The 25,468-nt window shown below is 36.5% G+C and overlaps 1 protein-coding gene across 3 annotated transcripts in view; it reads right to left on the minus strand.

Moving 5' to 3' along the window:
• The window catches only part of HDAC9 (histone deacetylase 9), a 456,332-nt gene that overhangs the window by 410,045 nt on the left and 20,819 nt on the right, over positions 1–25,468 (minus strand). For all 3 annotated transcript variants that reach the window (XM_039706463.1, XM_039706396.1, XM_039706402.1), the window contains one exon: positions 11,424–11,534. In XM_039706463.1, coding sequence (XP_039562397.1) covers positions 11,424–11,442 — 19 coding nt within the window. In that variant the 5' untranslated portion in view covers positions 11,443–11,534. The remainder of the gene's footprint in view (positions 1–11,423; positions 11,535–25,468) is intronic.

Here is a 25,468-nt window from a genome sequence, read left to right on the forward strand (position 1 = left end):
TTTTCCTGACTTAGCTTACACATACTCATGAATTTGTCCACAAAAAAAATTGTCTAGGGCAAATGCTGAATGCTTCAATAGAGAAAAAAAAAAGATATTCATCAGGATCTGAGGCAGCTTTTGAGCAATATAAAAGAGTGCTCTTTGCACCCACAGCAACTACTGAAAGCTGAGTTGGGGATATCTAAATGAGCTGTATTCACTTTGAGTCACTAAAGATATACTTCAAGGCTAGAGAAACAGCTGCAAGCACCTTAGGGGGTACCATGAAAGATATCTGATGTCTGCTTTCTTCATGAAACCTAAAGTTTGTGTATTGTGCACTGGCCTTTATTGTGGGGTACTGCCTCAAAATAGCACTGTTTTAAAACATAGAGTAGATGCTTTTTTAATAGAAGCGATGTGAGTCACACAACACCTTGTTGTCTCTATACCTACAAAAACCCTTTTTTGCTCTACCATGACCCAGATCAGTAATCCGTGGTGAATTTCTCTGTGAATTTTCCATTTCCCAACACAGGAAAATCAAAAATATAGACAACATGAAACTTGTGCAAATGAATGATATCAACATTGAATTTTGAAAAATCTGCAGTCTTGCAAAGCACATATGCAGCCTTAAAGAGCAGTACACAGAGGAAGCCACGTGCAAGGAATTGTCATCTCCATCACTCATATAAGAACAATATCCTACAGTCAAGCATTGAGGGGTAAAAACCCTTATTAATCCATAATCCAGACAATTAAGAATGTCTATATCAATTATCTATGAGAATGTCTATATCAATGTCTATATCAAAATCCAGACAATTGAGAATGTCAAATTGAGGGTTACAAAGCAATGGGAGATGAATAAACAATAAGTACTTGCATAATTTTAATTCTATGGGAGAGAAACTTTTACTTCCAGGTGGCATCTTAAAAATCTAAGAGAAAAAACATGGAGAGATTTAAAATTATCTATGGAAAAAAGGTTAAAGTAACAAATTTTTACAATTTAGTTAAGAGAAGACTGGAAAGAACAACTAATGATATCCTAGGAGAAGAACACTGAGCAAGTTAGAGGATAAAATAGCATGGCAGAGGTCACCAGTTCTCTTGTCTTCAGGTCAGCTGTTAACTACAATTGATAACAAAGAGAACTTTGGGCAGGAATTCAGGGATCCTAAAATAGCTCAGTGCTTTGCTTTGGCAGAAACTGCCAAAATGTTAAAGCAGAAATTTTGAACTCAAAATATTTTATGTTTAACTAATGGGAGTTTTGTCAGACCATCTCAGGTCGCCTTCCTTTCTGTCAGAATTTCCTGTCAGAGGTAAGTACCTGAAGGAGACTCCCTTCTGGAACAGACGTAGAGATTGAAACATCAACACCCCACATCACAGCCCAACTACAGTCATCACAAAAATTAGGTGTTACCTGAGGACCTCTGACAGATGCCAAGCTTTGTCATTATTAAAAACAAACAAACTAACTAAAACAAACATACATCTGGGCATTACATTACATCAAAATCCTCCTCTGCAGAGGAGAATAGCAGTCAAAAACCACATCATTTGTGTTAATCTGTTTCAGGTCTCATTAGACTTTCAAAATATATTCTCAGAGTTTACAAATCTTGCATATCTAAACTGCAATGCTAAACAGAAATAGATTTAACTAGTAGAAATATAAATATAGAATATATATTAAGTATTTTTCTAAGTCACACATGGAAACAGCTCAACAAGGGGGACTGTGGAACTTACTGTGGAGTTAGCTTTTAAGACTGAAAATCATCTTGTCTTCTTAGAGATGATAATTTAAGAAGAAAAAACAAACCCTGAGGCAGGTTCAAACCATGAGTTTTATTGGTCTAGCAGGGCTTGGATCCACCCACAATGTGCACATCATCATCTGAAGTAAAGTATGATACAAACCCCACCCTGATTTAAATCGTACATTGAGCTCCCTTTAGACATTAACTTGATAAATGCTACAAATCAGTTCCTTATTTCTAGATTAATATATTCCATATACTCCAACATTTTAGATTTTGTAATGAACTTTTGAAATTGCTACCAGCTTCAAAATTAAGGTGCAACAAAATAGTCTTGCTTTTTGTAAGTTTCCAAATCTGCAAATTACCTGTTATAAGTGTTATAATTATCACTGCAGAAACACTTATTCTGCAGAAACACATCTGCCAGAGACAAAATTAGGAGATGGAGTGTGGGTGTGAAAACATTAAAAGTTGGCAAACATGCCTTTTTTAGGGTATTCAACATAACCAGTGTTCATACAGCTAACCTAACACATGAAGAACCAAGAACTTTTTATTAATGGAGTTTAATCTAACTTTCTGTATTATGCAACATTTTAGAAACACAGCCTTACCAAACTGTAGATGTTATAAATTCATATAGGTAAATATTAAATTTACATTCTTTTAACAAAGCACATTTCACATATTCCTAACTGCTTTGCATTGCCTATGTCTTGATGAATATGAAAGAATGCCTGGCAGCCAGAGGCTGAACTATCACTTTAAAAGTGATAGGCTGTATAATGTGACTGATGATGTGACTTGGTTGGTCATTTTACTCAGTTATAAAAATGTTCACTGAGGCTTCAAATTCTACATGGGCAGACCAGGTAATTCTTAAAATCCATAAACAGAAATGACCAGTAAAGTGAAGAAGCATGAAGAAGTCCTTAGCACTTCTCTCCAGCTTTACCTATGGCTAAGCAGTCCCACAGTTATTGAGGCTGACCATGCTTCTCTTGTTCAAGGATGACTCGTGATCCTTTCTTTCCAATGTAGGACATGAGTTAAATGTACTTTTTCTCTTCCCTCTTCCTTCCTAACTTTGCCAGGACCATTGTGTGGCTATGTAGTAAACCACACTGAGAAACAAATCCAGACTAAAAACAGCCCTTACTTTTGGGAACAGCTGAGCCTGGATTAGTTCCTGAATCCATCTCATCCTGTGGCCACACAAATAAGTATACCTGGCACAGCTGAGCAGTCGATCAGAGGAGTGAGAACAAGAGGCAGCCAGTCACTAGAGTTGCTTATTCTGGCACTGCTACTGAAAAAGACTTCCCAAAATGTAACCTTCCCTTGGTTGCTCTCGGAACCATGCAGCTCCACAGTCTCTCCTATCCTGGAGGTGACACTGTCCTGTCTTCTTCCCCCATGCAAACAAACACCAAATACACAGCAATGAGTCTTGGCACCACATCACCTAGTAATTGAAGTGAAAGAGTTATCTGATGAGCCAAAACACTCAGGAGGTAAATTGCAGCAAAGCAGGAAGCATTAGCATCTTCCACACTACATATGTTTTCAAGATATAAAGAACCCTACTAATAATGACATTGTAAACAGCAATTCTCCACACAGAAATGTGAGAATTGACAGAGAAAAGAATTAGGAAAACCAACGGATCTGCCAAATAGAGTACAGAAATGAACCACCTACAACGGCAATTTTTTTTATTTATAGTCTTTGAGCTATATTGGTCTTCTTGCAAACACAACAAAACCCTGAACTTCCCCCCGCCCCAGTGCCACACTCCTTAAACAACATGTTAGATAGTACATTAAAGCAAATATCACCTGTAGAAGAACAGATTATTTGGTATGACAAGACTGAGAATGGAATTCAGATGCTGGGGAGAGGGAGAGAAGTATAAACAAAAAAGAAAAGAAAAAAAATAAAAAGGAACAACAAAAGTATGTGCAATTATCTAGAACTGGTCTCACCCACTAAGGAATTCGGAATGGAATTCAGATGCTGGGGAGAGGGAGAGAAGTATAAACAAAAAAGAAAAGAAAAAAATAAAAAGGAACAATAAAAGTATGTGCAATTATCTAGGACTGGTCTCACCCACTAAGGAATTACGATTTCTTATACTTGGCACAGTCCAAGGAATACTCTGTATGTATGACAGTCCAGCTGCCTAGATAGGAAACTCAGAGAGAATAGTGAACCCCTCGTTCCTCCAATACTATAAAAATGTAGACCTTGGACCATATGGAATTAGAGCACAGGAAGACACATGTCAACTGCTGAAATGAGATGGGGAAGGGACATCTCTTTAGCTGAGGCTCAGATTCTGACTTGACTGAGAATTACACACAATTTTTTTTCTTAGAGAAAATTCCTATACTTAGGAAAGGTTTTACAGGTTATGCTAAAGAGTTTGCTTCAAGTAAAGGCAAGCTTTCATAAGGCAATGCAGGATTCTCCCATCATGCAAGCTTCCAGCAAGCACAATGACTTCAGGATTACAGACAGCAAAGTAATAAAAGCAGAGTTGGTTAAATATTTCCTGTGAGATGGGAATCCAAACTTCTGAATTTGGAAGCTTTCCAAACTCACTCAGAGTGATGGCAGACTTCTATTCGGTAACAACACATGAAAATTTTGTCATACACTTGGTGACAATCAAAGCAACTTCTAGGTGGCTGTTGGGATTCACAGTTTGTAACGATGAGCCACATGAGGAATCAGCCTCTCCACTATTTTCCAGCATATTTCAGTGGTTAATTATCAACACTGTTATAGTCACTCTCCAGAGAGAATGCCAGCTTCTGATTTGCTTGTCTAAGGTCGCTGAAAATATAAACATACACATTTACCTATTTAAAGTTCACTAGACTCCAATGAAAGTATAACTGTGCCACCTTGGTTTAATGAACTACTAATAAGCAAAAGGGACAGTGGAATTCTGTGTTTTGCCCCTGGACAATAAATTTGATGGCTCCTTCTAGTGGTGCATGTTCTAAGTGAGCACTGAGGATAAATTACGTACTTTAAATGAGAAAAAGTTTTCACCTCTAATTTAAAAAAGCCACTCTAAAGAACCTTTACATGCTTTATAAACATTTCAAGATTTATTTCCAGAGAACTAATTTATATTTTAAGGTGCTAATGGTCAAAAAGTCAGACCTGTGCTTTAGCTATACAGAACAAAAATAGTTATTTTGAAAGACAAATTCCTAGTCAAAAACCATTCAGTGGCCAACATTAACAACTGACTCCTGAAAGAAAACAGCAATGTAGTTCTAATTGTCAAGCACAGTATCTGTTTGAAGAGATTGAAATCTTTTATACATGTATAGGTTGAAGTCTGTATGTATCATCTTAAAGTACCACAAAGTTATACCAAAAATGCCCTTCAGATTTGTTTGCTTCAGTTAACCTGAATCTGCTGAAAGTAGTAACTGATCCCACAACCTACTGTCTAGTTGTTATCATTATTTATTCACTTAAAATCTGAAGAATTAGCATGCGAAATAATAGAACCCCATGAACATGTGCAAGTATGAAAGCACAAATAAGAGTAGAACCATGACACTTTGATGCTTTAATTATCAATTTTCATTGTAAACAGTGCAATTTACTTCTAAGAGGAAGAAAAAACGCATAGTAAGTAGCTCAATGCATTTACCAACTTTAATTATAGCAAGTGAACAAGATGATGCTTTCTTATCTAATGCATGCACAGAGCATTTTATTCATTATTTGGTAGTGCTGTACATTAAATCCCCAGTGGCAGAACACATTTTGAATCCAAATTTTTCATTCAAAAGTCTTGGGATTTTACCTAGAAACGCCTAGATAAAGATGTCAGGCTTAAACTATTGTGAGAAAAATACAGAGAGAGTCTCTAAACAGCAACATCTTTCACATTTTATAAAGGCAAACTTAAGATTTATGTCAGACTGAAGCTATTTTGGAGTTCTAGAAGGAGATTCAAGAGGTCAAAATCTGCAGAGCTGCACCTCTCAGTCGTGCTCTGCATTAAAAGTTAAAAAGAGCAGGGAGTGCTGTGAGGCAAGACTTCTTTTACACACATTATATTAAGACTGAGCTTGTAGATTTTCTTTTTCCTTTTCAAGATTTTAAAGAGCTGCAGTACTCTGTCATACATAGATATAGATAACACATTTATTAATCCTGGATCTTATTGGGCCATATTCAGTGAATTCTCCATATATATCAAACCCAGCCTGTGACACAGTTCTTTTTTAGTCTAAGGAAAATTCATTACAAAGTCATCACAAGGAACAAATGTATTTGATTCCTTCAGTCTACAGTCAGAAACCTGAAAAAGATCCATACACTTGACTTCAGTGGAACGGAAACACCTCCAAAACAGACCTATGGGTGAAGAAGAGGTTTTAGCCTTCTGGTATTTAATTTACTTCTTTGTTTTGGACTCAAGGTTCTCTTACATCTTTTTACCAAAAAGCTGACAAAATACACTTTAAAGTAAGATATATGATTATTCATCAAAATATTCATCTGTTCACAGCATCTACTGCTGGTGAAGAGATGGTTACAGTACTGCAATTTTTACATTCAATGCATTTTCATTTTAAAACAGTAGTGCAAATTGCATTTTGGAACTTTTTCTATATTTAGTCTTTACCAATATGAGGAAAATTATTTATAAAAATGCAGAGAAAAGCAGAACAAGAAAACAGGGGGAGTCAGCTTTGCAGTAAGGAAAAACAAGCCATTTCTCATGAGGAACAAACAAATGCCTATCAAAGAAATTCAGAATCAAGATGACAGAAAAGTGATTCAAAAGTAGGAGCTGGCAGAATTTAGCATACGGCTCCTTTCTCTCCCACTCAGTTTACTAAGAAATATCACTTTCTGTTGACTATAGCAGCTCTTAGAAGACTCTAAAGACCTGAAAAAATATGTAATGTTGAAGAGCAGAAAGAAGCTTGGACAGTGATTTCCTAAATATTATATACTACATTTGGATTTCAGTTCAGTAACTACAGATAGATTAAAGAGCTGATTTCACCTGGGTGCATGTAAGTAAACCACACACATTTTGAACTTGTTATCTTCAGCAGCAGGCATGTTGAAATGCTGCTGAAAACCGGGGACAGTAAAAAGCTCTCTGACCAGCTTTCCACAACAGCTTTTCACCTGTCTGCAATATTAAAAGCAAGAAACTGGATAAACTGGCTGTGTGATTTTCCATCAGGAAACTGTGATACCAAACACTGCTATTTTAGCAGTAGTTGCAGCATCTGGAAAACTTCCATAAACACCAAGAGTTTCAGGTATTTTCCCTTCTTCATAATTTATTAGTACCATGTATTAATAGAACTTGTCTACCCTAACAAAAAAATATTCCATGACCAACTTTAGTGATTTTGGTGTTTTGTTTTTTTAGTAGAATTTGTTTTTCATTTAACTATTCTGATATTGCTTTTAATTTTAAGGGGAAAGAGCATAAAATCTGAAAGATCTGGGTAACAGGAGAAGAAAAAGGGAGAAGAAATGAGATCTCTATGTAGTCATTCCCCTCCTCAGGTTACAAAAAGAAAACCTGTGATCTCTATCTTCACAGAAATATTTCTAATCTACTGTTCCCCATAGATGCTGTTTTTCTTCCAAAAAATCTGAGTAAAAAATACTGTATTAAACCAACGCATGCTTTAAATGAAACAATTTCTCTCCTGTTCATATAAGTAGCATCCTTTCCAAAGGCTAGAATCCTTGGAAACTGAGCTGGCAGTCATGCAACAGACAATCTCCAACTACAGTACCACGTTAATAGAAGATGTATTTCAAAATAGTAGACAGAGAGACATAACTCCAAAATACACCTGTGAGTATATTAATTCACCACTAGAAAGTATTTTAAAAAAAAGTCTCAAAACTTGATGCTAACTATTTTCTATAAGAGCAGGTGCTTGGCCAGTTTAGTCCAGAGAAGAGAAGGCTAGAAGGGGAGCTCATGAAAGTGTACAAATATCATAAAGGCAAGTGCTAAGAGATTGGAGCCAGACTCTTTAGTGGTGCCCAGGTACAGGATGGGGAGCAAGGGCCATAAAATTTAACACAAGAAGTTTCACGTCAGCATGAAGAAATTCTTTGTGTTGAGGATGGCAGAGCACTGGAACAGGCTGCAGGTCATAGAGCCTCCCCCTCTGGAGACATTCAAAACCCATCTGGATGAGTTGCTATGTAACCTGCTCTACATGACTCTGCCTTGGCAGAGGGATTTGAATGGTTATCTCCAGATGTCCCTTCCCACCCTAATTCTGTGATTCTGTAAATAAATATTTTCTTTTTCTGACCAGCGCTTTTTATGCATAATAATCAGTTCAGAAGATGCAATGGCTACAGAATGTAAACATTTCCTTAATGATCTAACCATTCATAACAAGCAAAGCAAACATTTCCCTGTTGAGATTCAGCATTCACCTAATAGCTTTACAGATTAGCAAGAGCCTGGTCCCTGAAGGTTCAAAGAGCTGGGATCAATTTAACAGGCTACAGAGTTGTTGCAAGTAGATGTTGCTATGCTGGAGGCTCCACAGCCATTGCATCATACAATATAAAGAAATATTCATCTGCTTTGGTTTTACAGACAAACTCTATCCAAAGAGGTTCTTCAGGTAGTGGTTGAATTGAACATGCATCATTTTCGCTTGTTCCACATAAGGTTATTCAGACTATTTAGGTTTGAAGGGAAAGCAATTCTAAAAAAAATATTTTTGTTTTTCACTTAGCACATCTCATCATAAAACCACAGAAATTTAGCACAGTGCATACAATCTTTTCTACAGCATTTCAGAGTTTTTCATTGACAGAAGAAGCCATCCACAAAGTGAGCTGGCCTGTACCATTCATCTATAGAGCAGTACTGCTTTACCAGTTTGCCTCTTGCTTTTTCTTCTCTTCTTTTTTAATATAGTTATCGTTTGTGTAAACAGCATGTATGAATGTACATACACAAGCTATATACATGCAGGCTAGATATATTGTAAAAAACAAAAAACCCAACGAAAAAAAGTACATTCACCATTTTGTTGTAACTTACAACCATGACCCAAAATATCAACATTTACCATATAATATGAAGATTTTCACAGGTCTTATGTACAAGACACACAGACTGGTATTCAAATGAGATAGCATCTTGGTGTTACACCATAGAAAAAAGGGTTATAAATACTGTCTGTATACCGTATGTGCTTAAAGTGTCCTGCTTAAAAATTATTTCAAACTGCCCTAACTACTGGATGTAGCATAATATAGAAACCTATTCCCCGAAGAAATTCAAGACTATCAGGAATTTAAAAAAAAAAAAACAGAACAACAAAAAAACCCACAAAACTCCCAACTCTAACACTACTGAACATTCAGACTTTTGCCACTTTAATTCCAAGCCATAAATATATGAACTGCCACCAGAGGCTCACCATCACAGGAAGAAGCTGGTCATGTCACTGGCAATTCATTAACTTTTCTTTTGGAATACTGGGGACACTTGCAACTATTGGAGCATCTTACAGGTGAAACAATTACAACCAGATACATATTTTAGACCTAAGTCGGAAGTTGAATCATAGGAATCACAGAGTCATAAAATAATTTTGGTTGGAAGGGACATTTAAAGTTGAATTGAACTGCCCTTCCATCTCTTTGTCTCATAAGATCTACCTTCATTTAAAAAAAAAAACTCAGTGAAAAAGGAAAAGTAGCCATAACAAATGCAATGGGACAAAGACATTGACCATGTATGAAAAATTATGCACTTGAAGAGGACTGGAAAAGGGGAACTCAGTCACTATGGATGCAATAAGAAAATTTAGCAATGTTTATCTTCTAAGAAATTCCAATCAAATTTTAACTGCTCAGAGAAATGACAGGCTTCTCCTACCACTATTACTGGGACTGCACTGGATCCAGAAATTTCAGCGACTTCCAAAAGGTGACAAAGCACTGCACAAAATGCATCTCAGCCTCACTCAGCTGGGGGACAGAAAAGATGCTGCATGGAGATGCTCATCCTCCTCCAGTTCATGGTATTAACTTTAAGCAGGATGCAAGACTAGAGTAAAAATAAATACTGCCTCCCTGCTGTTTCACTGAAGGAAAGAAAATGAGGATTTCAAGGCCAACACTGCCCTTGAATACTGCATTTCTGTACATGCCACAGAGGTATATCATGGTTGGTGAAGCAACTCAGTTTTCAGAGGCAAACTCTAATGATGGGGGACACTAAGGAGTAGATTTGAAGATATTTAGGCACCTCCTACCAAAAGTGACGCTCCTGAAGTATCTAAATACCTTTACAAGTAATGTGATTATACTGAATGTTTCCCCTTTCTTACATTAGATGTAACCTACAGAAATAGACAAATATGCATTCACATTAGTTATCTTCTTTCTTCATGCCAATAAGAATAGTGGAAATTTTATTTTCTTTTTGTGAGAGCCAATTTAATTTCTGTCTCTTTCCACAGCCTGCACTTAGCACAAAAGAAGAAACATTAGAAAGATACCAAATCAGCTGGAGTATCTTGGCATTTGAACTGTATGTTTAGGGAAGTACAAGATTATTTCCTATTAAGCACCACTGTGATAAGATAAAGATGTCCCTTTCTGCTGAATGCCCCGTTGTGCTCTGTATGGATAATTCACTGCATGCACCAAATTGCACTGTAAGAGAAGAGGCCAAGTGTGAAACTGAGCTATATTTGACTCCATTTGATATAAAAGCTGTTGTCAGTTTTTAATACTACAACCAACAATTCTCAAAAAATGCTCACTGAATTAAATTTCTATGCAATAGGGTATATACAGATAAATACAGCTCACAAAGTATTACAGTGTTTTCCCTGATGCTTTTATAGGCTGTTTGCACAAAACCAAAGCAGTCATAAAATAAGCCACCTGTAAAGGGTTATTTTACCAACAGTACTAGGAATAGATACTTCAAGTGTGGGTGAACAAAGTGTGAACCATATGGGACGTTGCAGAGATTTGAATTGGGGACTCTCACTCCTCAAAAGAACTGAAGTCAAGGCATGTTCCATATGCGGCATTCTGTTTTCTTGGAAGTTTAAACAGCTACTGATAGCTCGCTTTCTATCAAGTGAACCTGCAGTTCAGTGACTCATTTTGCAGGCATTGGATAAAGTAGGTTCAGAGAGCATTGTTAATTACACATGTTTAACGGAGGAAGCACTGCAAAGAATGCCTATTATGGGCAAAGATGATGTTGGAGCTAAACAGAAAAATAACGGGATACCATTTGAAGTCTTTCTTTAAAAGAAGCATCTGTGCAAAGGTAGAAAATAAATTAATGTTTAATTACACATATTAAGAACTAAAATGCTACAAAATGCCTATTCATGCCAGATCATGACTAATCCGTTTCTTAAGAAAAACTAAAAAATATTTTAAATGTACTATAGGATTATTCTGGCTTCAAAATTCAACTGTGATAAGGTACCCCAAAATTGCCTTTTCTGCCTATACAGCCATATTCCTGTTTTATAAGAAGTGTTGCATATCAGTTATTTGCCAGATTCATTTCATAACACATAGGATTATATATTTCCTAAGAAGGTATAGTTTTATGCAGGAGTGAGGTATAAATATAGACAAACTGACCTGGTGTTGTGGAGCTCATTGTTCTTAATGGAATGGTATCTTGTTAAAGTGTAAGTCAAACTGTGGCAGAAGGTGTCCAGATTTTGAGATTCTTCTGGAAGTGGGGTGAATCTGAGTAAAATAAAGAAGCAAAAAACACCTTTGACTATTTGTTGACAATATAATATTTTTTTATCATTATGTCAAACACACTTAAACAGAAGAATATTTGAAATTTCTCACCCCAAAGGTTCTTTTCATCGTGTACTTTTGCTGCAAATTCAAGCACCAATGACCACTGAAAACAAGACTAAAACTCAGAAATCCTAAAGCTTCTGAGCAGCTCAACTAGAAATCTGCATTACAGCCCATCTACAGTCACATAGGAACACCAGAAAGTAAAGGATGAATTGTGTCCTTCCACAAATATCTGGATTACACCCTTATGTATCAGTAGCCAATTCTCAGTTTTACTGCAGTTAGCAACAAAACATGAATGTGCAGAAACTGATCTGCATTCAAAACTCTTTCAGGAATAGCTACTACTTCCTAAAGCTCCAATGTTTGAGCAGCTCATGAATAGAGAATGTTGAAATAATTAGCACAGCTGAAGGGATCTCCCATGACAAGCTAATGACATCTCTGACACCACAAAGAGAGCTGCTAATGGCGTGGGCTGCTCGAGAGTAGGGAAAGGAAGGTTCCGCAATTTGGCTGAAATCCTTTCACAGTCCTGTGGCATTCTCAGTTCAATACAGAAGCAGAGGCAAACATGTTCCTCTAATATTCCCATCTGCTGAAAGTTTAAAGCTATAGAGGAGCTTTCAGGGAACTAAAATATATTTTCATTCAAGCATGATATAAACAGCATAATGAGAGAGAAGGTTGTAGTGCATTACGACTGTGACTATCCTATTCAGCCACTGCTCCTGAAGTATCTAAGTAGTCAAAGATATTCTTAGTGCTGAATATTTTAGCAGCTTTTGTCACTTTTTTTAAACTACCAACTGCACATTTAGTTTCAAGCTGAGCTCAGCCAAATTCGAGATAGTAAATTACAGTTTAACCAAGTATAATCATTTAAGTTTAGCATCATTATGATTCAAGAAAGGAAAATCACACATTTAGATAAGTAACTTCTGCTTTGATGCCCCCTAAAGCAAGGCTGGACATACACTGCTTAAATAGGCATGATATTTGGACACTACCAGCACTCCAGCAGGCAGCACCTGTAAAACCAAAATTGATTATACTAGAAAATCCTACTTTCCCTTGCTTGCCTCATGCAGCAAAATTCATCAAATATCAGATGGAACCACTATAAAACTGAACAGACTCTACCATTAAGCCCTGTCCAAAACATGCATTTGGGCAGATCCTTACTTTGGATAAGTAAGGATCCACTGCAGCAGGCATAGAACTGCAAGATTTATTAATAAAAGTACAACCAATATACAATTCAAGAGTTCTAAGATTTTACTTAATTTCACTGATCTCAGGACTATCTCAGCAGTTACACAGATCATGAAAAAAATATTTTCCAGTGAATCCAACATCCATTCATTTGGTATCTAGACTCGGCTGGAATGATGTGGTTTCTCTCAGAAAGTAGAAAATGGATATTGATGCATGACTGTGGGCTTTACTTGAGTGAATTTTCAGCATGCATTTAAAGTAAACATAGCACTTTCGAGCATTAGGAAAAGTCTGGGCATTAGGATTTGAATGTTCTAATATTTAAAATTCACTTATAATCCCCATAACTGAAACTATAATTTTGTGTAAGTTTGCTTCATGTACACCTCCCATCTAAGCAAATATTTGAAGCTCATATGAGAGCAGAGAACACATGGTCAGCTCTGACTGCACTCTCAAATGGGTAAGCTTTTTCCTCACAAAAATACTGCACTTTTTTTTCACTCAATAAAGATAATTTCTAATAATTGGGATAGTTGTGTGTGTGTGAGACAGAGAGATCAGTAGATATGACTGGCATGCTCCTGACAGTGCAAATATTCCATTGGAGTGACAATCTGTACCCAAAACAGTGGTCCCACCAGCCCTGTACTGGGCTATGGATACCAGCTGTGCTGAAACTGTAGAAACAAGCTGCTTCCTAGTTCTTCCCTGCTCTTCTAGAGCAAGGAACATTCACCCTTGGAGAAGAATCGGGTTAGGGAAGATTTGAACAAGCTGGCCATACATAAGTTCATGTGACCTGAGGGGATGGATTCCCCACAATCCTGAGGGACCTGGACAGCATCACTGCAAAGCTGCTCCCAGAACAGCTTTGAAAGCTCATGACTGTCAGGGCAGGTCCAAACAGACTGTAAGAAACATCTCTCCTATCTTCAGGAAGGACAAGGAGAATATAGAGAACCAAAGGCCAGTCCACCTCAACTCAATTTTGGAAGGTGATGGGCCAAAAAACCCTGGAAACAATTTCCAAGTATGTGAAGGACAGGAAGGTGGTGGGAAATAGGCAGCCCTTGTTTATGAAGGAAAATCATGCTTGGCCCACATGATAGTTTTCTACAATTAAATAGTTCAGAAATAGACGGGGAGGAGGAGCGCTGAGAATATTCTTTATCTTGAATAAAGAAAAGCTTTCAGCACTGTTCTGCAGAACACCCTCACAAACTGTGAAACACAGGAAAGTGGACAGCAAGGTGGCTGAAAACAATCTGTGCTGCCAAGTTCTAAGGGTTGTGATCTGCAGGCCAAAGTCCAGCTGGAGGCCAGTCCCTTCAATGGAGCCCCCAGGGGTCAATGCTGGTGCCAGCACTGCTTTTCATTAAGGATCTGGCTCATGGTACAGAGCATAACCTCAGCAATTCCACAGATGATTCAGAATTGGAAGGAGTGGTTGACAGAGCAGATGGTTCTGCTGTCATTCAGAGGGACTTCAATGGGCTAGAGAAACTGGATCTACTGAATGTGTGTGCCAAGGCTGGGGTGGGTGACAGGGAGCAAAGTGAGAAACAGAAAAAGCCCCAAGATCAGAGGGAAAGGAGGTGCTTTATCGCAGAATAGCTAGGTAAAAAGCAGCAAAGAAGACAGAACAAGACTGTTCTCAGTGATCCCCAAAGACAGAAGAGGCAATGTACACAAACTGAAATATGGGCAATTCCCTTTAAACATTAGAAGGTACTTTTCCCCTGTTACTGAGGCCAAACATCTAAGAAATAGGCTTCCCAGTAAGTTTTGAATTTCCATCCTTGGAGATTGTACACAGCCTTGCACAACTTGCTGTAGCTGGCCTAGACTGGACTTCCTCCACAGGTCTGGAGATACTCTTGCTATTACTAGATTTTTCATTTTCAAGATCACCGAAGACAGCATCAGCATTGAATATTCAATCCAGTTAAACCCAGAGAGAATAACTCCAGTATAAGAAAGTGTTCTGCTGGGATTCCCATAAAAAGATTTCTGTTAAGGAATTTTGTAAATTAAACTGTACTGGTAGTCTTATTTAATGAGGTGGCAGCTGGCATCCTTCCTGATACTCTATTTCCATATATGTCATGTAAGTGCAAAGCTTTCACTAAGCTGAATGTTGTTGTTCAGGTTCAGTTTTAACAACTCTTTGTAAATATGATACAAGGCTCACATTGTCATAGCTCCCATTTAGAACACAAAAAATTCCACATCACCCTGTACAGAATTATATTCACAACACTCTATTCACAGACACTCTCATTCAAATGCACTTCTACTGATAAGCTGACAGTCCTTCATTTCTTTTCTTTTTCTGAAGGAATGTCATAGTGCAAATTAGACACCATGAACTACAGTGCCACATTTTTTTAATGTTAGCTCTGAAAATTAAAAAAACACAGCACAGGCATTAAAATTTCATGAGGTGTGCTTTGCTCATTGGGAGATGAATTTGTGCTCCATCTCCACCCACAAAAAACAGCAAACAATTCCTGATCAGTCAGATCCTGAAGATACAAAGCTAAGGTACAGCAAGGGGCTCCAGGATTTAGGATAGACTAAGAATGGTGAAATGTTCAAGTGTAATGCCTTAGGAAGTGCACTAAGGGTTTGTTTTACTACATTTTAACTGAAAGATAATTCATCCTTTACTCATTATCAGGCTGGCATTTTAGTCTACAGAAGAACATACAGCAAATTAATTTCTACCTTCATGCATATCACTGGAGGTGATGCTACACATAAGCAACTTGCATTTGCTCATCCAGAAACCATAAACCTTCCCCTTTTTCTTCAAAGGAAATTCAACAGCTTATATGCTTCAACAACTGATGCACCTTTGAAATGGCTACAAAACAAGACTGCAAGATGGAATGTAGGTTTTCATGCCCACCAGGCACCACAAACCTTATGTTTCTCATTATTGCTTTGTAGGTACAGTATTTTCTAACACAAATAAGCATTTCAAGTTAACACTATCCCTTTAAACTGTCATCTCTCACTATGTTGTCCCAAGACTATATTCACTGACTACATTTTTTCTATCTTGTGCCTATACTTCAAAATTCTTCTGGGAATTGAGTTTCTGAGATAGGATGCAATGAATACAAATTAACAGAATTCAGATGAAAAATATATTTCTACTTCTATTTTCCCCATGCCCAAGATGAATTTTTCATGAGAACTTCTGAAATTAATCCATAGTTTTCTCAACTACATCCTGGAGGTATCTTCCAGATCTTTCTCTTCCAGGAGGACTTTTTACCTAAAATACATCTATTTGCAAAAATATCTAGAAAATCATTATGAAAGATTCTGTGGATAAAAATATAGAATTATAAGCTTCATTAAATTCTGAACATGACAGGTCAGCACCCCTAATAATACACCTAGTTGTTTCTCTGCTGCATGTATTGTTTCAAAATAGCTTCCAGTTACATAGAAACAAAATTGTTGTTTGGAATTGAGATTAAAATGCTGGAGGCCATTAAGTGCCACCACTGCTCAAGTGTCAAAAGAAAGAAATATTCAGTTCTCACACTTAACAGCTCGTGTGTTAAGCCAAACATGTAAAACAGCTGTAAGAATTAGTACAAATTCTGTTGTCCAATAAACAGTTCAGCAAAAAGCTCAATTAAAGTAAATATAAAATCCTAAAACAAAACAAAAAATTAAAGAATAGTTGTTATCTCCAGAATATGAGCAGCACGATGCTTTAAAAAAATACATTTTTCTAAATGAAAGATTTTTCAAACGAAAATTGTTAAATATATATTCATACAGTATCCAATTAAAATCCCATTAAAAAGACATCAAGCTATAAATCTTCGGAAAAAATAATCATAAATCCACTACAACATAATGACTGGAAGACAAATCACAATGAACTTTTACTGAAGTGATTTTCACCCATGTAAGCCAAACCCAGAGTGCCAAATCAAACCCTTCTAACCTTGCATCAAACACCTAAATTTGATTAGGAAGTAAGCTGGCATATGGAAAAGGTGGTAAGGTGTTAAGGAACGGTGTGAATTCCAAGACAAAGTACTCAAAGATATCAGTTCAAAAAGCAAATGGCTATTACAATTGGTTTAAAAACATACCATAAGTGGAAGCTAAACCAAAACATTAGCAGTACATGCAATTAAGCAGTGACCTTTATATGCAAATACAGTGCAGATTTACTTGTTGTAAAAAGACCAAAACCTAGTCCAATAGACACTGGGATATATAACTGCTTTCAGTGGGAATTTAGTGGTTTCACAGCAAAGCCTTCAGAATCCAGAGCTCAGTGCAAGATTATTTTACCATAAGGTATTCAGGCATCTTATTCTTAATTAGGTACGTAGATAAAGACTTTCTGAAGTCTGTAACAATTTTGTAGTACATACCTTTGAAGGTAATATATTAAAGAACCACTCCAGCAGCAGGTGCTGGAATTTCATGCTCTTTGTATTTCCCCAACAAAGTAATTTTTGATGTGCCTAACAGAAAATTACACCTTGCAGAATCTGTAAACAATTCTCAGCTATACTTCTAACAGGCAAATATTTATTTTGCCCAATAAGTCAAGTCACCACGCTTCAGCAATTACTCACATGCAATATTAAGCAGTGTTAGACTTCACACATGCTGTGAGAGCACATGGCTCACACAGTTGTGAGAGGCTCAGACTTCTGTCCAGTAAAGCAAATCCTCCTTCCTGAAACTCTTTAAAGCAAGCAGTAAAGCCATACAGTTATTTCAACAACCTCTTTTACATTCACTGCCTACTACAGAGATGAAGCAAATAAGTTTCCTAAAAATCAAGAGGAGATGATGTCTTTCACCAAAAAAGAATCCAAGGCCTCAATCAACAGGATTAAATAATGTGCTGCTAAGCTGCTGGCTGGACTTCTGCTATGCCACTTACAACAAATCAGCACAAGCTTCTGCCCTGCTTCCCACCGAAATCAGTTGGAAATACAATATAGCTTTAAAAAAAGAGCCAAACAACCATTTCTTCTTTCAGCCTCAAGCAGGATTTGGAACTTGCTCACTACATAAATACTGCAGAAATACTTCTGCTGCAGCTCAAATGGTCCTGTCTTCCTCTTTCATGCCAGCCCCTTGTCTGAATTAAAAAGGGTGCACATCTAGATGTGCCCTCCCAAAGCAGAGCTGATGTACAAGATTTGGCCTGTATCACAACCAGGCAGTAGCAGATACCACAGTAGGTGAGGGACTGGCCTATGTGGTGCTTTCATAGCAGGGAAAAAAAATGAGACAGGCCTATTTAGGTCCTCATTTTGATTTTAATTTTGTTTTAATTATGCCAGTTTTTAAATCAGTACTGAAAACAAAAACTTCTTACAGGGAAAAATCAAACTTAAAATTCAGAGTTCATTGAAGCACATAAGGAAAGAAACTAAGAAATAAAACCCTTTTTCATTCAAACAAACAGGTTGTCCAGACGTCATCTCCATCCTCGGAGATATTCAAAACCCAAATGAAAATGGCCTTGGCTGTAACTGACTTTGCTTTGTTCATCTGAGTGAATTAGAACATCTCTAGAAATGCTTTCCAGTCTCAGCCATTCTGCCACGAGACACTGAAGAACACACAAGACACACAAAGAACAGTCTTTGTAGGTCATATGTAAACGGGTACAGTCCTCTCCCCTTATGCAAGACTGTGGAGAAACTTCCCCTAGAGGAATACAACTGGAAGAAAGAATCTGTCTCTTAAAACTTCTCAAAAGCTGGACAAAGTGAGCCACAACAAAAAATTACAGAGTCCAGATTACTTTGAATGAAATCACGAATTCTAGGTTTCTTTTATTTCAACTCTCTTACCCAGCACTATGAAGACTAATTATCAAGCTCCTGGTAAGAAACCATCAGACAACTCATGCACTCAATTTAGAAATGCTTTCTAAATTCTTAAATTTTCCTTTGAAAAAACTTAAATGAACTTCTCTGGAGAGGAAAGGCAAAGTTAAGTGGCAGCTGGAGTACAGATTTACAGGAACACTGTGAGCTCAGCACTATGGAGCTATACTCTGCATAATTTCAGGGAGGCCACACTTCAATAACCATTAATTTATTATCAGCCATCATTAATAACTTAGTCACTGGTAATTAAAACAAAAAAGAAATGAAAACCCCCAAAACCCACCCTTTCAAGTAATGTGAAAAGAAACAACTGCTGTGCATACTCTTAGCCACCTCTGTCTGCTGTGTATCCAAGAATATTCATTTCTCTAAAAATGCTTGAGATTAAGTGTAAATTCAACCCATGAAAACTATTAACAATGTGTTACAGTAGAGGGAAGGAGAGAAGGAGGCAGACTCTTTATGATATGTCTGTATACACAGAATAATTGGAATAATTTTAAAATGCTACGAAACATTCTAAATAAATCGCTGTACACCGGAACAAAAAATTAAGTAGGTAAACATTACATTAGAACTTACATTATAACTTTTCCCATGGGTTCAGGCAAACCAATATAGTTCAGTGCACTAGAACTACAAGCTTGTTCTTTCAAAGGAACAAGAAGTAGACCGTGAACAGAACGCTTCCAAAACCCTTTGAGCCTATAATGTGTAGCTCACAGTACTTCAGCTTTGATTTATGTTTGCCTTTTCACCAGATGAAAACTAACTTTCTCTCAACCTACTCCCCCTTCTATTTTCTTAAACTGAATTGTATTTCAGCTGTTATTGACCTTGTTGCACAGTGTGGTAACTGATATATAGCTACCTATAAAAAACGAGAGATAGCAACACACTTTTCCCCTATTCCTATTTTTTACTCTATCTTTCCACATGAAGGGCAGTATAACAACTATTTTATGTTTTTTTATGTTTTGAATTTAATCTGAGATGCACAGCACTTGAATATTTACCACAGCAGGACTCTGTAACTAGAACATATCAGAACATCAAAACCTCCTTCATGCAAAAAAACACTTTTCCATTTCTGCAACATCGTACTTATTTAGAATAACAGAATACCCCTTATGAAACAAGAATTATCAGCCTCCCTATACAAGTTTGTCTGTTTTAGACAGACTCAACAAGAAGAGAGTACTTATCTAGAAGGGAAAGCCTCCAAAGGCAGTTTCAGATGCTTGGCCTGTGATCTGAATGGTACTGTGAAGGAAACAGTCTAGATTTCCTTTCCAGCTCTTAAAGAAAACTTGAGAGCATGAGATGGTTAAGTTAAAAGGAAAAAACACAAAATTTCAGAAGAGCAACTTCATGTATAAACTTCCTCGGACATTGTAAAAATTTGATTTGGAATCCCCAAAAATTTGCTGTCAGTAAAATTGTTTGAATTTGACATTTTTTCTGATTTTACAGCAAAAGGACATACTCCCCCTCATTGAAACCTTCCTTAGTATGCAATGATTAATCATTTTGATGTGATCAAAAACACTTGGGAATATCATTACTGCCTATAAAAAAGCTAGAGTGAAGTTATAACAAAATACCCTTGAAAAACCCATATTCTTGTTAGATTTTATGCCTATACATAGGTATTAGCACAGATAATCATATTCAAGAGCACCTGATTTGAAAAATGTTCATATTTTTAGAACACAATATGTCTCTGTAAGCTTTGCTTTGACACTTGGTTTGGATAAATCCAGACAAACCTCAAGGTGAATCATCATAATACTCTGCTGCTCTCCAGCCCTTCCACAGAGGCTACAAAACTCTTTTGTTTCTTCTCAACCACTATTGCTACTTCCACTGAATTAGGACCTAGATGTCCCATCCACGACTCAAAACATTTAATAAGACATTCAACACCCTGTTATTTAACTGACTTCTAAAAGTTATCAAAACTTTTTTGAAATGTCGAATATGAAACAGCATGCCTCAATGGCCTTGAATTAGTAAATTTCTATGGACTTCAAAACACAAGTCTCAAACATGACCTTCTCATGTATACCATTTTCTTCTCTAAAGAAAGAGTATCCAGTCTCAGATGCATTACTCCAGTGACACAGGTATACTCAAAAAGCTGTAGAAGTGTTACATGATTTACAGGTAATTGTAAATGATGTAACACATGTACATGTATTTCTGGTTTTGGGAAAGTCTTAGCCACTATATAAGGCACCATTTTAAGAAAAAAATATTTTTAAATGGTTTCTGAATTTTATCAGTTATTCATCTTAAAATATTAATCTGAGAAACAAATATTTGAAGAAACATAAAGCAGAGAACTTCAAACCTGCAGGCATATTTACACTGTTTGTTAATTCTGACTTGTACATGATGGACGATTTTCCACAAAACCAAATATTACACAGGAGTAAGACACGGAAAATACAAACCCACAACAACTTAATTTTAGGTCAGGAATCCCCAGCATACAAAGAAACATATACACCTACAAACAACCTACATACACACCTAAAACACAAGCCAGGAATCATGGCAATCACCTACAGGAATTAGTCAGCTACTTCCATTATGTAACACACAGAGACCCCATGTGAGAACATCATCATGTGTTTATGTAGACCTTACAGGAATTCCTCCTGCAAAGACCTTGCAAACAGGACAGAGAGGGAAACAGGGCTTAGTGCAGCACCAGGCACAGTGATAAGTGGAGATTGATATCTTTAAGATTTTTACAAAGTGATAAAGTCGTATTAACAAGATAATTGACACAGGGGAGGGTCTATAGGTACACAGAAGCTGTCAGCAAGGAAGGAGAAGAAACCTCTCCATGTAAAATTTCCATATTTATGATTCTTACATGAGATGATTGATGTCCAGTGTTATTTCATGCATTAAAAGTAACTGAGATGAGTCAAAATTTTCCATTTAAATTTATGACAGAAAAGTGGGTTTAACTGCTTAGCAGCAAAATGATTTTTTTCTTCATAAACATCAAGATTCCTTAAGCTTCTGTTGCTGAACACCCAAGCAGTTTTCTGTTCATTAAAGAAAAAGCTTCAGTGAAATTTTCCTCAGGAAAAGCATATAGATGGCTAAAGAACATATAAGCTTAATTATTTTATGAAAACTTACCCCAAAAGAACATTTTTTTGCTGTCATTGAAATTTATCAAAGATTTGACAAGTCTTTTACACTAACTTCTAGATACATTAGGCTTGAATTTTCTTTCCAATTTTAAAGAACTATTACCACAAAGTCATTGACAAGTCTTTTACACTAACTTCTAGATACATTAGGCTTCAATTTTGTCTTTCCAATTCTAAAGAACTATTACCACAAAGTCTTTAATAGTTGAAATAGTTATTTGCAGTGTTTGATAAGTAACAAATGTTGCAAAGCTTGTCTTACAAGAAAATAAACCTTTCACTTCCAATGATGCTTTGAAGAACGTTTACACTAAGCGTCCTTTGACAATAGATTTTTTTACTGTAGAGCCTTACTTGTTTTCACAAGACAAGGATTAATTCTAAACTGACATGTTTTAAGAGTATGATTCAGCAGAGACTAAATGATGATGGAAGTTTGATTAATACTTCGGCATCTTCAGCAGTGGAATACAAACCAAGAAAACAGACTCCGTGTATTAGGCAGTTAAATTGGATCAGGTTGTATTGGGTTGAAGACTGAAAATTATTTTCATGCTCAGTTTATTTTCTGTGATTTCACCAAGGTCACTGGGAAAAAAACCCCTGTATCTTTGATAATTTATAAATTAATATTATAATACATCTTTCCTACTGGAACTTAACAGCAATTCAAGAGACTTCTTAATGCGCTTGGGTGATCAATTCAGCTCATAAATCTGAACTTTTAAGAAAATTCTGACCTCTGCTGCAAGTGTGTATTGCTATTTAGAAGCAGGACAAAATAATGGGAAAAGTTAATGGTGCTTATGAAGTCCTTCACTGTGTGCTAGTTTAAGTATCTCAATATAAGAAAGACATTGAGATATTAAAATGTCTCTAAAGGAGGGGACCAAGATGGTAAAAGACCTCGAGGGCAAGACTTTGTAAATCTTGCCTTGCAAGAGCAGCTGAGGTCATTTGGTTTGTTCAGCTTGGAGAAGATGCAGATGTCAACCAGTCAGCAAGATGCAGAAGATGCAGATGTCAAACAATCACAGAATTCATTTCATGCCCCAATGAGACCATTTCTCTTGCTGCTACCTCTGAAATAGGTAAAAGAATAGCAAAAGCTATTTTCTTACACATAAAAATGAGTATTTCATCCCTGTCTTAGCAGGGAAGTTACATAGCACTAAGGCTGTGACTTATCTGAATCTATCATGTTAATCACAAACTTTAGATAATGCAGTGTTTTTAATTACTGCTGCATAAAATTAAGAGGCAAATCGAATTTGAAACTCACAAATATGTGATCCCATAAAAATATTTTCAGGTTGCAGAAGTAATTCTAAATCTAACCATCGGTTGTCAAATTAACATAAACAAAACTAATGTCCAACAAAATAGGACATTTCTTAAGCCTTTGGGACTCAAAAGAAAGTGCACAGATGGTTTAGCAAAGGCAGGGAGGCTGGAAGGGACACAATAAATGGGGGAAGTGGAACAGAACTGGGCTTCCAGCACATGGTTGGGGTAAGGAATGAACGTGAAGGAAACTTCTCTATATTTTTTATGTAACTTTGAGCAAGAGCAATCCTCCAGTAGTAAGCAAAAAAATAATCCCAACTAAAGAAAAAAATCCCACCAAAACAGGAGTTATAGGTTGTCATTCCAAGTACAAATATTAGTACATTACGAATGCACTGAAATAAAGAGAAAAGTACATATACAGTGCTTGTGAGTACACCAGAAAGCGGGTTTACGAATTTACAAGATATTCAGTATAGAATTTAACAGTCCACTTTTAAGAAAACTCAAGTTTTAAACTGAGAGAAATACAACTTCCACTTTTTTTTTCCTGTACAAAAATCACATGTATCCAAATGAACTGTCAACTCCCAGTCAAGCAAAAGTCACTTTGGTAACCATATTTCAATAACAAAAGAGATGTTAATGAAAGCAGCCCTAGATTTTTTCCCACAACAAGAAACATAAGAGACTATAACTTAAATTATATTGTTACATTTGGATTTACTGCCAAATTTTTTTAGCAAGTAAGTCCACATACACAAACAGGAAAAGATGCTATGTTATTTTTACTGGCAAAGTCCCAACAACCTGTCCACATTCCATGACTGCTCATACAGCTGCATGCTTCCTGCTGCAGACTCCTTACTGCAGATACCTAATTCATTTTTTTTTTTTTACAACACCAACCATGCTGAAAATTCAACTAGAGACAATTTCAACACATGCTGCATCATTTTGCTTGAGGGCATTATGCATGCCATACCACAGACTGGTAAACAAACATCACATTGAAATATTTTCCAGTATAACCAGGGGTTTTTTTACTTAGTATAAAGATGCTATTATAATTTTTATTTTATTTTTAAACTTTAATAGCACGGTAATTAAATTTCTCTTGACTTTCAGACACTTGAACATCCTCATGGTTAGATTTGTCTAAACAGAGCTACACAAAGTAAAACCTAACACAAAATTTGAAAGAAAGCAAAACAGAAAAAAAAAAATTCTACTGCGCCATGTAAAAAATGCCTAACCTAATTAGTTACTAAATAATTAAAACTATTTATTTAATAAAGACAGACAACTTAAATAAAGGCACAGATAATAAGAAAGCTCTTTCACAATAAGAAAGCTCTTGGTTCAACTAGGTTTTATTGGCAATATAAAATTTGAGCTTAAAGCAAGTAATTATAGCACAGCTCCACTGTCCCACAGCTGGAAGAAGCTACTTTCCTCATGAACATAAAAATCTCTGACCATAAACTTGTGGCTAAAATAGCCTGTATAAAACCGGATGAGGTTTCCCAAAAAATGAGTGTAGTCACGTCACCTCCTTTCAAAACCCACTCAAATTTTGCCTGAGCCAAATCTCAGGCTCCAAAAACAGCAACCAGGCCAATGGAGCTTTATTTTCAAGGATCTCTAGACTAGCAAAACTTTCAGTAAAACTAGGAAGCAACATTCAGTATTTGTCACTAAAGATTTTTCTATCAATTATAAAAAAATCAGTGATGTAGTGAAATTGCAACCAAAATAATAATGAAAAATTACATTCTGCTTGCTTACAGAGAGACAATTAATGATCATTCAGCTATTTTAGCACTAGTTCACAATCTGACTTCCCAGTAAAATGAAGAATTGGCCTCACAGAATTGATATAATGTACAAGTAAAGTAAGATAAACCTTACTGTAGACCTTCAGTATATATCAAGGAGACTTATAAGGATAATCAGAAGAGCTTTTTACCAAGAAATGTAGTGACAGCACATGGCCAGTGGTTTGAAACTGAAAGAGGGTAAGATGGGCACAAGGAAAAAGCTCTTTAGAATGAGGGTAATGAGATGCTGGAAGAGATTATCCAGGGGGGTTGTGGATGCCCCATCATTAAAGTGTTCAAAATCAGACTGAATGAGGCTTTGAGCAACCTGATCTTGTGAAAGACATCCCTGCCCATGTCACAAGGGTTGGAACCAGATGAATTTCAAGGACCACTTCCAACAAAAACCATTCAATGATTCTAAGCTCACATTTACATACATTTTTGAGTATGCAAAGAAAAAGACAAGTTGACAC

Source organism: Passer montanus, unplaced genomic scaffold, assembly GCF_014805655.1.
Source record: "Passer montanus isolate IOZ18808 unplaced genomic scaffold, ASM1480565v1 scaffold10, whole genome shotgun sequence".
Classification (NCBI taxonomy): Eukaryota; Metazoa; Chordata; class Aves; order Passeriformes; family Passeridae; genus Passer; species Passer montanus.